Source organism: Cebidichthys violaceus, unplaced genomic scaffold (genome assembly GCF_023349555.1).
Source record: "Cebidichthys violaceus isolate CVI_PGR_0920_01 unplaced genomic scaffold, fCebVio1.0.p SCAF_11, whole genome shotgun sequence".
NCBI lineage: Eukaryota > Metazoa > Chordata > Actinopteri > Perciformes > Stichaeidae > Cebidichthys > Cebidichthys violaceus.
The window spans coordinates 6,017,732-6,033,355 of NW_027176274.1; the positions used below are offsets into that span (position 1 = coordinate 6,017,732).

The 15,624-nt window shown below is 39.1% G+C and overlaps 1 protein-coding gene across 3 annotated transcripts in view; it reads left to right on the forward strand.

Moving 5' to 3' along the window:
- LOC137866112 (MAGUK p55 subfamily member 4-like) overlaps positions 1–11,467 on the forward strand; it is a 32,683-nt gene extending 21,216 nt beyond the window's left edge. For all 3 annotated transcript variants that reach the window (XM_068701808.1, XM_068701790.1, XM_068701800.1), the window contains 15 exons: positions 3,156–3,237; positions 3,344–3,429; positions 3,667–3,738; positions 4,300–4,496; positions 4,842–4,900; positions 5,467–5,484; positions 6,418–6,459; positions 6,555–6,575; positions 6,664–6,702; positions 7,178–7,345; positions 7,481–7,561; positions 8,317–8,410; positions 8,646–8,754; positions 9,639–9,773; positions 9,895–11,467. In XM_068701808.1, the coding sequence (XP_068557909.1) occupies positions 3,156–3,237; positions 3,344–3,429; positions 3,667–3,738; positions 4,300–4,496; positions 4,842–4,900; positions 5,467–5,484; positions 6,418–6,459; positions 6,555–6,575; positions 6,664–6,702; positions 7,178–7,345; positions 7,481–7,561; positions 8,317–8,410; positions 8,646–8,754; positions 9,639–9,773; positions 9,895–10,080 (1,389 nt within the window). In that variant the 3' untranslated portion in view covers positions 10,081–11,467. The remainder of the gene's footprint in view (positions 1–3,155; positions 3,238–3,343; positions 3,430–3,666; positions 3,739–4,299; positions 4,497–4,841; positions 4,901–5,466; positions 5,485–6,417; positions 6,460–6,554; positions 6,576–6,663; positions 6,703–7,177; positions 7,346–7,480; positions 7,562–8,316; positions 8,411–8,645; positions 8,755–9,638; positions 9,774–9,894) is intronic.
- Positions 11,468–15,624: the final 4,157 nt, after the last annotated feature.

Here is a 15,624-nt window from a genome sequence, read left to right on the forward strand (position 1 = left end):
ATCCTGCACAAGGCTCATCAAAACATTGTTCAATCTTTGCTGAAACAGTATCTTTTATTAAGCTCATAAGCTCTCCTGCTGCTTCTAACAGGTTAGGACGCCTGTGGAGCTCTCCTAAATATCAGCCAGAAAAAGGACCAATTTCTTCTGATGATGCTTGATAAATACGGGCCCTAATATCATACATCGTTCGGTTCATCCCTTCATTCATACATACATCTCGGCATTTGCACATTCCTTTGTCGGAAAGACCATCTTTGGTTCATCCAGAAAATGCGTTGAAAGACAGCAACCAGTTCATCTATTACTTCATCCATTGTGTACCTCACAAACATGCTTATGATCCTCACCGTTCATCAATTGTCATCAAGTCATCATCCGTCTCCTTCATCTTACCATCCTTTGGCTCTTTTTTTTACTTGTTCCTGCACTGCTGTTTTCTTTCAATAATGTATATTTTACATTTCTGTCATCGCTTTCTTTCTTGTCTTCATCCACCACCCAACATGGAGGTCCAATTTTTGAAAAACCCAATCACAACGAGGGAGAAGGTGCCTCTAACGGAGGGAGCAGTGACGACTACGCCTACCTTCCTCCTCCAGTCCCAGTTTACAGTCTGAGCTTTCCCAATTCTCCCATCTTTTACAAAAAGGGGGCTACAGAGGGACACTCAAGGAACATCCCTACACCCGGCAGGAGAACATCTTGTACTGGGATAAACCCACTTAGAGCCCACACAGCACCTTCTAGTCCTGCACCTCATCGATCCACTCGGCAGCAGGGGGTTAGTACTCTCCCGACCCCTGGCAGGCCACATGTGTGTCAAACTGGGTCTCATAGCAAACTCCAAGAAGAGCCTCTAAGTCGTCCCTCAATGACCCAATACTCTACTGTTTCTCATCACAATGGACGCCAGAAGCAACCACAACAGACACGAAACGAGCAGGAGCAACCACAACTCCGTCAACAACGTGAGCTCACCAAACAGTGCAGCATGGAGGAACTCAGGTCCACCGTCCAGACGGTGGCCACTAGCATTGAGCATGGCACTCAAGACGTCCGCCATCTTGGCCAGAAGATGGTGGCGGCGACAGAGATGATCACTGACAGTGTGGAGGAGAATGCCCAGGCGCTCAACCTGCTGGCTGAGGTGGTCGACAAGCTCCAAGGGCTCATTGTGGCCAGCAAACACACAGAGGCGTTACCTCCATGCAGGCCCAAACAGCGCACTCCTCCCCCACCTCCTCCAAGGGTCTCCTCAATGTCTCCAAAAGAGGTCCGCAAACCTCCCACACCTTACCCACGACACCTCTCGTCCTCCTCTTCTTGCTCTTCCTCGTCTTCATCCACGTCTGTCAGTTCCTGTGCAGACGGCTTTGCAACATCGAGGAGTCCAAAAGGAATGAACGGAGGCTCCAAGAGGACGGTGGTGACCTTTGGTGCCACCCAAAGGGCGGGTGGTGGTGGTAGTAATGGACAAGTGAGGCTCAACAATGGAGCAGTCTCTAGAGCTCCTCTGGACGACCAACAAGACTGTCACAGCACAGGGTGCTTGACAACCAAGAAGAAGAAAAATAATAAGTAGGCCCCGAAAATGAACCATCTCGTCTCGTTGTCTGCTGTTGTGTTGAAAATAGACTCTGAAGCTGATTAAGATATCTCTACTTATTCTTTTTAATATAAATCTATATCAGAATTTGGATTCCAAATATAAGTTTAAGGAACAAAGTTAAACCATATACAAGAAGCAGACTGACTCGAACAACAAACACTTTTGAGAGACAGTTTTTTCATCTCTGGATTTATCACTGGAAGTGGGAAAAGCAAATATTTGAAGGTACAAAAATATTACATCTCCTATTCCATCCAGCTATACTTAAAACTGTGACCACCGTCATTGCCTCTATGGTACTCATTGTAGTTGCTCTTGTCAGACCATATGTCCGTCTTATCTTACGATTTGGCTTTAATTAGTTGAAGGAAGTTTAGGCTCATTAAAACATTGAGTGGTTTAATGCACAAATCAACTGGACAGTAGTTGCTTAGTGACAGAGAAAGGTAAATTTGGGTGTCATCATCATGTTGAACACCACAGATCAGTGTGTTAACAGGTGTTGGAGATTCTACTGCACATGTTTTTTTAAAGTAATAGAAAGTCTTTTGTGGGAGCTGTGTGAATCTGATAAATGTCCTCAAGTTATGTCACTTGAGTCAGCGTAATTTGGGCCTGAATACTACAAGTTTGAATATCAGAATCAGAATCAGCTTTATTGGCCATGTATACGTACGCATACATGGGATTTGGCTCCGGTTTCCACTCCACTCTCAATGTACATACACTATTTTATTAATAAACAAGAAAAAATATATAAAGAATAAAAAAGGGCAGCAAAAAAGTAGAACAAATATAAGTATAAACATTTAACATATGAATACGAATATTTAAAAAATCTGTAGGTGTGGAGTGAGAAAGAAAGCCCACTGTTCATCTCTGCTGCATGGTGGAGGCTTCAGAGTATTTGCTGCTGGCATAACATGTAACAATCTACTACACCACTGTCAGAGTAGGAATTGCATTGTGGGTAATTTAGGCACCAGGTTTAGACAAAAAAGAAAAATGTGAAATGAAAAAAACTGATATCTCTGGTTCTGCTACATCGATTCTGAACAGTCTATCATGATTCGTTATAGGATGGTAATGCTAAATCAGTCTCAGTCTTTTAATGGCAGCATGAGAAGGTTATTATACAATTATACCTGCTAAAAATCAACATGTTTGCATGCTGATGTTAGCATTTAGCTCCTATATACAGCCTAATAGAGCATAGCTATAGAGTTTTGGTCTCTTAATGCTTACATTCTAGTATATCTTTGCCAGTGGTGGAAGAAGTTTTCAGATCCTTTATTTAAGTAAAATCACCAATACTACACTGTGAAATTATTTGATAATTTGAATTGGCATAAACCAAAGACTGTATACAAAACATTTCCTTGCATCAGCTCATGCTTTAAGAGGTTCAGTCATCATGCTTTCATCCCATCCTCCATTTGTATTCTTCCCCAATTATACTCCTCTCTATTTATACAGCGCTGATAGTTACTGCTTCTGTAGCCATTGAAGGTTATTCAATTTGGAATAACTGTCTTTATGTCAGGGGGCGACAATAAGGAGGGACGAGGAGACGGGAGAGATCTACATCGCCAGGGTGATTCATGGAGGACTGGCCGACCGCAGCAGTGAGATAAATATGTATTAAATATGACATGTAATACCAGAGAGTTATTAATGTATTAAACATGGTGAGAATGTGCAATACCATGGTTTAATTTGTATGCGTCCCAGGACTTCTCCATCCTGGTGATCTGTTAGTGGAGGTCAATGGAAACCCTGTGGGGGGTCTGGAGCCAGAACAGGTCATCCAGATACTGGTAGGACACCTGAGGGGAAAATAAATACTTAAATATAACAAAATAAAGGCAGAAAATGACATACGTGTTGATAGCAAAAAATATCTGTGCACAATATTGAACAATTAAATTAATTAGAAAATCGAATAAGGAATAGCTGCTGTGTGATTTTGTGACTGCAGGTGCTCATACTTGTGATCATAATCTGATTATTAAAACAATTGATCAGTTATTTACTAGTATTTGTTGCATTTGCAGATCAATTCCCAGGGAACAATCCTGTTCAAAGTCATTCCTGAAAAAGCTCAGAGCAGCATGAGACAGAAGTCGGTAAGAAACATCCAGCAAATGTCCTCAGATTGTTGATTCTGTCTCTTTGCCAGTGGTGGAAAAAATATTCACCTTTACTAAAAGTGCAAATAGATTAATGTAAAACTACTTATTTTGACTACTTGAGTAAGAGTACATAAGTATGATCTGCTTCATGCACTTAAACTATCAGCAGTAAAAGTATAAGTATTATCTGCTTCATGTACTTAAAGTATCAGCAGTAAAAGTACATAAGTATTATCTACTTCATGCACTTAAAGTATCAGCAGTAAAAGTACATAAGTATTATCAGCTTCATGCAGTGAAAGTACTGGTTGTGCAGTATGACATCTCCTGTGACTGATATCTGATTCTGTGTTACATTATGACACATTAAATCTGTTTCCCTCTTTGGGCAAACTTCAGACTTTTATTTAAATGAAATCATGGGAGAAGTTTGGAGAGGTGATGTCTCTTTGGTGGAACCGCTAACAACTGATAAACATCGGAATTGACAAGACCTGTGAGAGGATGTTTAAATTTGGGAGATTTCCTTTAAATCCTTCTCTCTGTGTCTGTCAGGTGTATATGAGGGCATTGGTGGACTACTCCCCCTTGCAGGACTCCTCCATCCCCTGTCCTGATGCAGGGATGGCATTCAGCCGAGGAGACCTGCTGGAGGTGGTCGACCAGTCGGACGGACGCTGGTGGCAGGCCAGGAAGCTACCCTGCTCCGCATCCTGCGCTGGTCTGATTCCCTCTGCCAGCATGCTGAAGAGGTGACACCTCACACACCCTGAATGTGAACCTTACATGTGTTTCATCATTCCCAACAAATCTTAAAGGGCCATACTAATGTTTTAGCATCTTTTAACAGATTTAATAGAAATACCATTTACTATACAAACTGTAAGATTTCTGAAATATGCTTTCAAGGTTCAGCTTTGATGTCATTAACATGAGATTAAATGCAGTTGGAACTCCCTCCATACAACACACTCAGAAAATATGTGAACCGATATTTCACTGTTCAAAATTTAAATGAAATAAAACAATACAAAAGAACTAAGTATATAAACGTTGTACAAAAGGAAGAAATGAACATGTATCATCTCTCTCTGCAGTAAACAGAGGGAACAGTGGTGGTGTCAGCCATTACAGGTTCATACCTGCATTCGACCCTGTAAGCACTCATCATTATTATCTCTAATATTTATGTACTGTATATTGATTTGCATCTACAGCAATGTGTAGCAGTAGTAACTGAGTTAGGTATGGTTTATTTAACTTTAAATGCTGCAGAGATGTTTTGCATCTGTGATCCCTGGACAGACGTTTCAAAGTTGTCCTGCTATATAGAATATTTAATAACATCATTTTATTAAGATTACACAATAACAAGATTTAAAAGTTATTGAAATAGTTTATAAAGAGATAGTATGAACATAAGGTACTAAAGGTATTTAAACATGCAGCACAAAAACACGAAATACAAGACATGCAAAGCAATATTAACATTAATAGATGCATGCACTACAAAATGCATTGTGCTGAGTTAAAACATACAACACAGAAGCACTCGCATTTAAAAGCACATACAGACTATAAAATCACTCACACATAATCAAATCAAGATCGCAATGCATGAACATGAGTACAGACTCTTAACATGTTCTTAACATGTTGTGAATGTGACTTAAAAACAACAAGAAACTCTTTTGACAACGTTTCTCTTCTGTCTGTCCTCAGTGACTCTGGATGGTGACGGTGAGTGAGACAGCTTATTGTTCACTCATTGTGTCAGTTGTTCTTTTATTAATTCAAACATTTAAATCCAATAGTTTGTCTGTTCGTGTGACTTCAGTAAGTTTATTATGATATTGATGAAGTGTGTAATGTGGTATGAATGGTGAGGCACGTAGCTGTATCTATCTATGACTGTGTCCAAATGTTAAAGCTTGGTTTGTATTTATTTATCCGTGGAGGGGAAAGTCATTATTTATTTATTTTTACACAGACATAAATTGATCCGTACTTGGTCCAAGCTGTACTTACTTAATTTGTTACCTTAATATGTTGTGGGGTTGATCATTAGCACACCGCACACACACCACAATTTCTGTTTATGCCATGCATAGCAATGATGTGACATGTACTTTGTTTTAGATTATGGTAGTTGTGGTTGAATTTGTCTTTGCTATAATATATTTTCATCACTTTGGCTGACAAGTTAATTTAATGACAAAATAATGTGAAGTCATTTTTATTAGTTTAATAATAAATATTATTTAGCTGCATTTCATATACATATAAACACAAAATATTCCCTTTAAGTTATATTTCAGCACCACATACGATACAATGCAAGCTATTAAACTCAAATTTACAAGACAAGTTGTACACATACACACTGTACCCACAACCAGAGTTGTTCTCACACTAAAACTGCAGTACTGCCTCAGGTGAGGTTTATGTGTGGCAACAATTAAGAAGCAGCTTAAGGGGAAGTTTCCAAGTTTTTTGTGTGTAGAGACGGCGCCTTTTTTATTTAGACGCAGTTAAAAATATTGTCAGGAACATTAATTCTTCATATTATTCCTGGTCATTACACCAAAACCTTTCATCACACAGTGTTATAGTTACTGTGACTTTGTAGACGAGCTTTGACTTTAAAAAGTACCTTTTTTTTATATGTTCCAGAGAATAATCAAATACATTCTGATGACAAACGCACCGTAACAGGTACAACATGTCCAACACAATGATGAATATATGATACGTGACGTTTTATATAGACTGAAATTAATCATCATCTTCTGTTTTCCTCATCTCCACAGAGCTGGAAGAAATATACTTCGGTAGGTGTTTATTTAGGCATTGCAGTACAATGGTTGTCTGTGTTAACAGTTGAAGTGAGTAAAGACATTTTATGTTTTCTGCCTTCAGATAAGGCTGACTCTGATATTACTGATGGAATCTACCTGGGTAAGACACAATTAATTAATTTGTTTCATTTGTTTGTCAGTTTATACACAAATAAGCAAAAATGTTTGCTGATAACTTATTTTATTAATTTCGTATGACCTATAATCCACTCGTAGCAACTAAAACTGAATTGAACTTCTTTATGGTTGTGCACTCACAGCTCCTGGTTAAGGTTAGGGAAAGATCTTGATCTTGGATAAATATTGTCAAAAGTTACTTGAATTTCCCAATTATATATATATATATATATGTATATATATATATATATATATATATATATATATATATATATATTCTATATTCTTTATTCTGTATATATGATTATTTATATACAGTATAGATGTATAAAGTTGTACCAATGTGTATTCATTTCTCCACTTAATCCCTGGGAGAGTTTGTCAGCAGTTTAATACATACAAAATACTGTCACTGTGTCACAGATACAATCAGTGAATGAATTAATTGTGTTCACTAGCTGGTTTCCGGCAGAGTTTCCGTTTTTGGAGGAGGACATCCTTCAGGAGGAGACGACAGTCCTGTACCTCCTGCTCACCCAACAGCAGTGCCCTGTCCACCCCCTATGAGGAGGTGGCTTTGTACCAGCGCCCCCCACAGGAGAACCACCGCCTCATCGTCCTTATCGGTGAGAAATTAATCTTCAAATTATCATTTTGTTTTGATGACAGCTCTGACTGTTTTCGCTCACAGTATGTTCCTCTTTAATTTTCCATTTCTCTACAATATCAACTGTATATACAATATATTCCCACATGTCCAGGTGCTACAAGAGTTGGAGTGAATGAACTGAGGAAAAGACTCATCAAACTGAACCCTTCAACCTTCCAGGGACCCGTACCTCGTATGTGCCCTCCACAAATCCAACATATTCACATACAGTGTCTCCAAAATTATAAGTCATAAAAAAGTAAAAGACATAAAAGCAATAATAATGTGTTTTCATATTGCACATCATTCACAATGTTCACATGGAATATTATGTGATATGTAAAAGATCATCGAATTAAAGAAAGGAAGATAAAAGTTACTTTAAAATCAAATACACATTTTTTGATTTTCTAGGACTAGTTTTAGTTTACACATACAGACATCCATAACAACAAGTCTAAGTCTTCAGTCATGTTAACAGCTAAGTGAAGGAATTTAATAAACCAACAAGTATTGTTATAATCGTCATGTTGACTGGCCACAGTGTTTTGGTGTTTTATTATGTTCTTATAACAATATGACATCATAACAGAATTCGTCTGAGTAGACATTCGAAATGTGTGTGGATACAATATTTCCTGACAGAGTCACAGAGTCTCATCTGTTAGTTGAACTGACAACTCACAACTGTGAGGATTGTCAGTTCAGCAGGACCAAGACTTGTGACTTTAATTTACTTAAGTCAGCAATAGCAGCAAAAAGCACAGAGACAGAACAGGAAATGGAACAAACCAGAAGAAGGGTTATGAGGTCAATGGTTCTTGTCAGGTTTCATAAGGATTTAATGGTTCATAATCTTGAGTTCTACATGAAGACAAATATACTAAAAAACATGTGAAGTAAATAATAACGCACTGGTTTTGATTGGCTGTCGCCCTGTTCCTCCAGACACCACTCGTCCAATCAGAGCAGGGGAGCAGACAGGAAGAGAGTACCACTTTGTCACCAAAGAGCTGTTTGAGTACATGGTTTGTAACCACAGGTGGGCTTCTCCTAACTTTTATTTTCATTTGACATGATTTCTGTATTGTACTGACTGTACACTGTATTTGGAAGCACAGTCTTTTTGAATATTATTAGGATATACTGTGATTATTTTACTTCAGGTTAAATGTATGTTTGCCACATGGTCAACTGAATTTGATTTACTTTTCTGACTGTACTGTTATCTGATCTGTATTTGTACCTCTGCCATGTGTGTGTTGACGTGTGTTCAGGTTTGTGGAGTATGGGGAGTATAAGGGCCACCAGTATGGGACTAGCACTGATGCTATTGATGAGGTGCTTAAACGAGGACGGATGTGCATCCTCGATGTTGAACCACATGTGAGTCTCATCAAGAAGCCTGTCGTTGACAGCATGGATCCACTTATTTAGTTTACGCATTGATAGTTGCGTAAACTAAACGGGAAAACAATGTGCACCTTCGTCTCGTCTGCTACTGGAGGTGCATCTCCAGGAGCTGCCCCATGCTCTAGTCCCGGCCAAGCAGCCTCCCAGCGGTGGGGCAACGTGGCAAGGGTGCGAGTCATTTTCTCGTTTCTGCCACTTTGGATTTATGCCAGTAACCAAACTATCAAGACACACACATACTATGGACGTATTATAAAATTATGGACGTATTATAAAATTATGGATAGATTTTACACATTGCACCTTCAAAGTGCTTGTTATAAGACATACAGTAAGTAGACAAAATGAAGGCTCACTAGTTAGCTGGCTCAGATGGTCGGATTGGGTTGTTTGGTAATTTGAAGATTGGCTGTTTGATCCCTGGCTCCTCCTGTCTGCATGTCAAAGTGTCCTTGAGTGAGACACTGAACCCATAGTTGCGCCCTGCTCCTAATTCTTATGATCTGTTAAATGCAGAGGTCAGATTACATGCATGGATGTATTTGTAAAAAATTAAATCATTTTTTTTTTTAGGTTATTCTATATTTCCTTACTGTCAACAAATCACATGACAAGAAGCCAACAATGCAGTAGTCCGTCTCTCAGTACTGTCTGAGAGTTCATATGGAAGACGTCAATCTTTAAAACACAAATGTATAACTCCATGTTTAAAAAAAAGTCTCATTAATTTCCTAAAACAGCTGGTTATTGTATAGTTTGTATCAAACAAACGGGAGGAAGTAGTGCATATGTTGGGGACTATTTTTAGCGGTGGATTAACACACTAGTAATCACAGATATGTTGGTTTTGTCGTCAGAGCATCCAGCCGCTGAGGACGAGGAAACTGAAGCCCTACGTGATCTTCATCAAAGCTCCCAGTCCAGACAGACTGAGGCAAACACGGAGAGACGCCCGAATCATCATCAAGTGCTCCATCAACAGAGCGTTCACAGTAAGAGCTCTGACAAAATGAAAGCACAACAACACAAATATTTCATGTAACAGCACCAAGTGCAGAAAGAAAGAAGTGAAAATGCTAAAAAAATGTAGCCCTCATGTTTCCACTTCTGCAGGAGGAGGACTTTGTGGAGCTGGAGGAGGCGTCCCGGCTGATGGAGGCCAAGTACAAACAGTTTTTCGACAGCATGCTGGTGAACGACGACCTGCAGCACGCCTGCATGCAGCTCTGCTCCATCATCCAGGAGGCACAGAACGAACCACAGTGGATACCTGTCAGCTGGAGCCGGACGGAGGAGTAAAGGAGGAGAGGGGAGATTATGGGACATAAAAACTACGAGTGACAATAAGAAAAGAAAATAAAGTGGAGATGTGCTGGATAAAAGGGGACAATACTAAGTGAAATTTAAAGAACTGGGGAGGAGATGGAAGACAAATTGGGAGAAGAGAAAAGACCTGGATATGGAGACAGATGAGAAGAAAAAGGACGTGATGACATGATGGAGAGGAGATTGCCGGAAGAGAATTTGTATTCGTTTTTCCGTCTTTGGAATTTGCACCAAAACTCTCAGATAGTATGTATAGTTTTATAGTTGTGCAGATATTTTTCAGGGAAGAATTACGATGTGAAGCATGTTTTTCAGAGCACTCGCTGACTGAATAACAACCTCTACATTCTCTTTTTATTCATTCTCGATGTTGGCAGGATAGCAGACTCTGTAAGTACCTACTAGCTAGCTTGAATAATACTGAATAATAAGAATAAAGGACGACTGTCGTCTCACGTTACCTCATGTCTTTTGTTAAAAGCTGCACTTTAAAGTTCATTTGTATTGCTTTTGATACTATTTACGTCACTATCTTAAATTTTCAAATGTATTTAAATTATTAACTCTTTATAGATGGGTTTGTGTTGGCAGTAGACAAGCCTCAATAACTGCTGTGGCACCTCACCTGTAAACCCTCCTCTAATAACTCTGATGTTTTACAAAAGATTTCCTTCTTTCTGTCCAGGGGATCTTGTAGAACTAGTGACATGTTACACAAGGGGGTTTGAGTTAAATGAATAGGTTAATTAATAGGTTTTTATTAGATTTTCTGGACATTTCTTTAATCTTTACTGTTTTTGAACGTGTAAGCAAACAGCTTTTTATTTGCACATCCAGCACTCACGGAGCAACATGATCATTCATTTTGAGTGGTGTTTGTGTCCACTTGATGAATGTCAGTCAAATATTCACTCTCTTTTAGCTCTGTTTTTGGTCTCCTCTAGCTCCTATTCACAAGCTATAGTCTCTTAACTGTGTCTGTCTGCCGTTTGATGCTGAGCAGGTATAGTGTGCAGCAGGTTTTTACTGCTTCTTCCCTGCAAATGACACTATGAGAGCGGTGAGGGTGAACCAGAACAGTAAAGTCGTGGGTCGGACAGATAAATAATGAGCTTGAAGCTCACTGCAAAGCTCCCATTAACTGCTCCACGGCACTTGATTACAGTTTAACTCAACCAGTCTTGAAGTTTCTACCTCTGAAACTTTATGCTGGCAACTTTTCAGTCTAAACCTTCTGAAAAGACTTGATCATCAAAGACTGGCAGCGTTACGAAAAGCATGACGTGTTGGTTTTATTTAGAATAAAAGTGAACATGTACATACATGTATTATGTGTCCTAATTAAAGATCAAGCTACAGCCATGTGGGTGCATTTGTCTCCCCCCCCCCCCCCTCTCTCTCTCTCTCTCTCTCTCTCTCGCTCTCTCTCTCGCTCTCTCTCTTTCTCTCTCTGTTGTCAGGTTAATCCTCTGCAAGACAGCTGTAGGTTAGCCGATTTAACAGGAGGATTAGCATCTTCTCACTGCATTATTCAGCTTTAACTGCCATCTATACAACCAATAGCAAGTGGTGGTCAAGGTAACACAACATAACAGGTAACATGACACAGTGACCGGCTAAGATAAGAAATATTGTAGCTACATGATCTTTATATGGTGAAATAATAACAACAACCAAAAAATATAGAGAGAGAAAGTGCCTGTATATAAACTCAGATATTGTACTTAAGTAAACGCAGTAATACCACAGTTTAGAATGAATTGTAAAAATATGCTGTATGTACCCAAAATGGCAGTACTCGTTTCCCAGAATAAACTGGGAAAAATGTATTTGATGCATTTGTGTTAATCACTTTAAAGGAACTGTATATATTTTAAACATTAGCAGCAAAGAACTGTTTGCTATGTAAAGATTTAGTAGAGTCCTGAGCAGAGAATCCTCCTCTGTGACTGTGTCCGAATTCAATCACTTCATCTCCACTTTAAAGTGCTTGTGTGGCCTTTGCGCCCATTTGTTTTGGTCTGAGATTCTGCTGCTTTACTGCGATATCTAGTGGTTCTGAATGTTATAGAACCTTTAATGGTGCAGCCCATTTTAATTGCTTTGAATAATGCTGGGTAGCTTGTGAATCCCCCCCCCCCCCCGTGATCAACAGTGTTGAACCCTGTCATAATTGATTTGTTGATCATATTATATTAATCTGAATCTGTAAAATAACTTCAATAAATGTTGTGCAGTAAAAAGCACAATATTTCCCTCTTAGATTTAGTGGAGTAGTTTAAGCACCTCAAAATTTGCACTTAAGTACAGTACTTGTAAATGCACCGTGTGTGTGTGTGTGTGTGTGTGTGTGTGTGTGTGTGTGTGTGTGTGTGTGTGTGTGTAATAGGATTGGATGTGTTGACCTGGTTTCTGTGGTGTGAAGGTTTTAACTTTGCCCTGCTAACCTCAGTGGGAGCCAGCAGACCTGCTCAGACAGTGTTATAGCTCACTTCTTTCCCACAGCACCAACGGCTGAGACTCATCGGTGTCAAAGTGTTTAGAGTCATCCACCGTTTCAAACTGACTTTAGCTGAACTGAAAGTTACGGAATAAACCTTATCAGCAATTTATGCAGAAGATTCCAATGTTTCTTTGATACATTATTAAAAAAAAAGCTTCATAACTACATTATTAAACATCAGAGCTATCTTCTACTTAATACACTCTTCGGGTCAGGATGTGATGTGGAGCGACAAAGCCACTACATTGTATGTACATATTGTATGGCTTGTATAAAGAGCATGATTACCGTCCCATTAAGTTTTTTTTGGTTTCAGTCGACTGAGAATTCTACAGTGACATAGTCATTTTTTATGGTTTTTCATATACTATTCCAAGAAACATATGAGCACCTCTCTGGTAAACACAAGAAACTCGGTTTTACAGATCTGTCAGTCAAATGAGGAGAGTTTCTTTGGCCTCAGCCCTAGCTGAATTTATTTTGGGCAACTTCGTAGGTAGAGAGCAGATCACAGGACCACACCATTAAATACTGAACTTGGACAGACTTGTCAGACAAAACCTGTCTATTAATTCTGCCCATTTGTGAGTAAAGAGTGATTGGACCTGTTGAAGACGAGATTGGCAGGAGAGCCGAGTGAGGGAGTATTAGCATCCATGGCTACTTTGGAGCACAACCAGCAGGTGACATCACGGCTGATCAACCAACCACAAAGCTCCCAGAGGCTGTCACGGCTCAGCACATGATCCACCTGCCGCTCTAAGACCCCAGGACGAGTCCTTAAGCTAGCTGTCCTTTCTGCTTCACTTTATCTCCCTCACTTTGGATTCATCCATCCAAGTTTAAAAGATGTTAAAGTGAACCAGCCATCTTTAATCCACCTTTTGGGATTTAACAAGAGCAGGAGACGGAGAAATAAAAGGAGAGGGGGGTGAGATTTTGCACTGAGGCTCACCCTAAGACACTCTCCCTCAGCTTGATTTGATCAGAGTCTGTTTCTTCAGAGCCGCAGACCAAGTCAGCTGCACAGGTGAGCACTGATACTGATTCACTGAAATACACCTGTAAATACCGTTATAGAAAATGTGCTTGGTATAGAGATGGTTCCTCTTTTTAAAGAGACAAGGTATACAATTAGAAAGACTTCATTAGGTCATTATTTTAAAAAGTATCGAGCCGAAGTGAAGTTATAATTTAATGAATTTAAACAATCCTTAATTTGCTTAATATTTTATTATTTATCTAGAGCAAAATATTCAGTCTTTTATTGTGCAGTATCTTACCATTCATGTTTTATGTATTTTGGTGATTTGAAGATAAACATTGATTGTGATGATTATTATTCTGTTTTTAAGTGTTCATCATGGAGTGTAAAACTGGGAAAAGGTGTACAATGATTGTTTCTTTTAACCCTTTACCGTTCCTTACTATTGGATGCTGCTGGCACTATGTAGTGTTTTCATGCAACTTTAGTGCTCAACTTTAAATACATATGAACATTTAATGCAGAGCCTGAGATACACAACATTTAATAAACATGAACACAAAATCAAAACGTATGATGGTGGAGCAGCGAGGATGCAGCGTTGTCAAGCGATACCTCCTCCCTTTGTGCATTCCAATACCCATACTATACAATTTAGCATGCCAAAAATATTTAGTATGTCCCAATGCATAATATGTGAAATACCAGGATGTCCCACTGTATCCGGTCCCATTTTGCAGTATGCAGGCCAGCATGCTTTACCTGCAATTAGGACCCACAACGCTTTAGGGAGCAGATATATGAGCAAGAGAATCACAGCTCAAGATGCCATGTTATGACGAGGCAGTATGTCCGAATTAAATGCATTCTGTATGCAACAGCACGCACTTTGTAAGGTCAGCTGATGAACCAGCTAAAGATTGTAAACAAGAACCACATGGACTGACATCTCTTCCTGCCCCATGAAAGTACATTTCAAGGCAGTGACTGATATCATAAAAAAAGACACTTAAAGAAATACTTGTGACATTTTCAGAAATTAGCCTATTGGCTCTTTTGCTGAGTTACATGAGACGATAGTCACCACATAGTACATTCAACAGCCAGTTAGCTTCCCCCTGTTTCCAGTCTAAATGCTAAGCTAACTGGCTGCTGGCTGTAGCTTCATATTCAAAAGTCAGACATGACAGTGGTTTTAAACTTTTCATCCTAGTCTCGTCCAGAAAGCGAAGTGTATTTCTCAAAATATGGAGCTTTTGCTTTAACGTTTACTACCAGCCAAGGGTTCACTAAGAGGAATGGAATAAAAGACAATAGAAAACAATTCAAATGTATTGTTTAGCCAAGGCTGGAAATGTGTTGTTACCAAGATAATTTAACTGTGATTTTATCACATTAGAAAATAGAAAAACCCACGAAGTTCATTCTCAAATAAATCACAGTTAAAACATGTGAGACGGTATCTTTGGTCTGTTAATCGTAGGATTGGTGGTTTGATCCCCAGCTCAGTGTCCATGAGCCAGACACTGAACCCCAAATTTGGGATTAAGTCAATTTTAGATGAAGGTATCAAAAGGGCCAGATGTAAAGTTATACAGATGAATGTGAACTAAGAACTAAGAAAGCTGCAGTTTAAAACCAAAATTCAGGCTCAAATCAACATACCTAAAACTGTCTATGTCTATATCAGCCAGCCGTACTGGAACGCAGAAATCATAATTGAAAAATGTAGAATGTTGACATGCTGCAGTTTTCTGTTACAAAGCAGAACTCTCTTTAGGTAACTATTAAAATGTCCTTTGTGGTGTGTTTCCTGTAGCCTCGTTCCACCAGCTGTCTTCAAAGCTCCGGCTCAATCCAATTATCTCAAACAGGCGTCACCATCCAGCCACCTCAAGATCCCTGTTAAACGTTAATTAACTGACCTAAATAGACAACAAAAAAAGGGATGTTACATGCTGAAAGATACAGGTAATTGATTTTATTCATTAGGGACATTCTGAACTGTTGATCCTATCACAGAGAAACC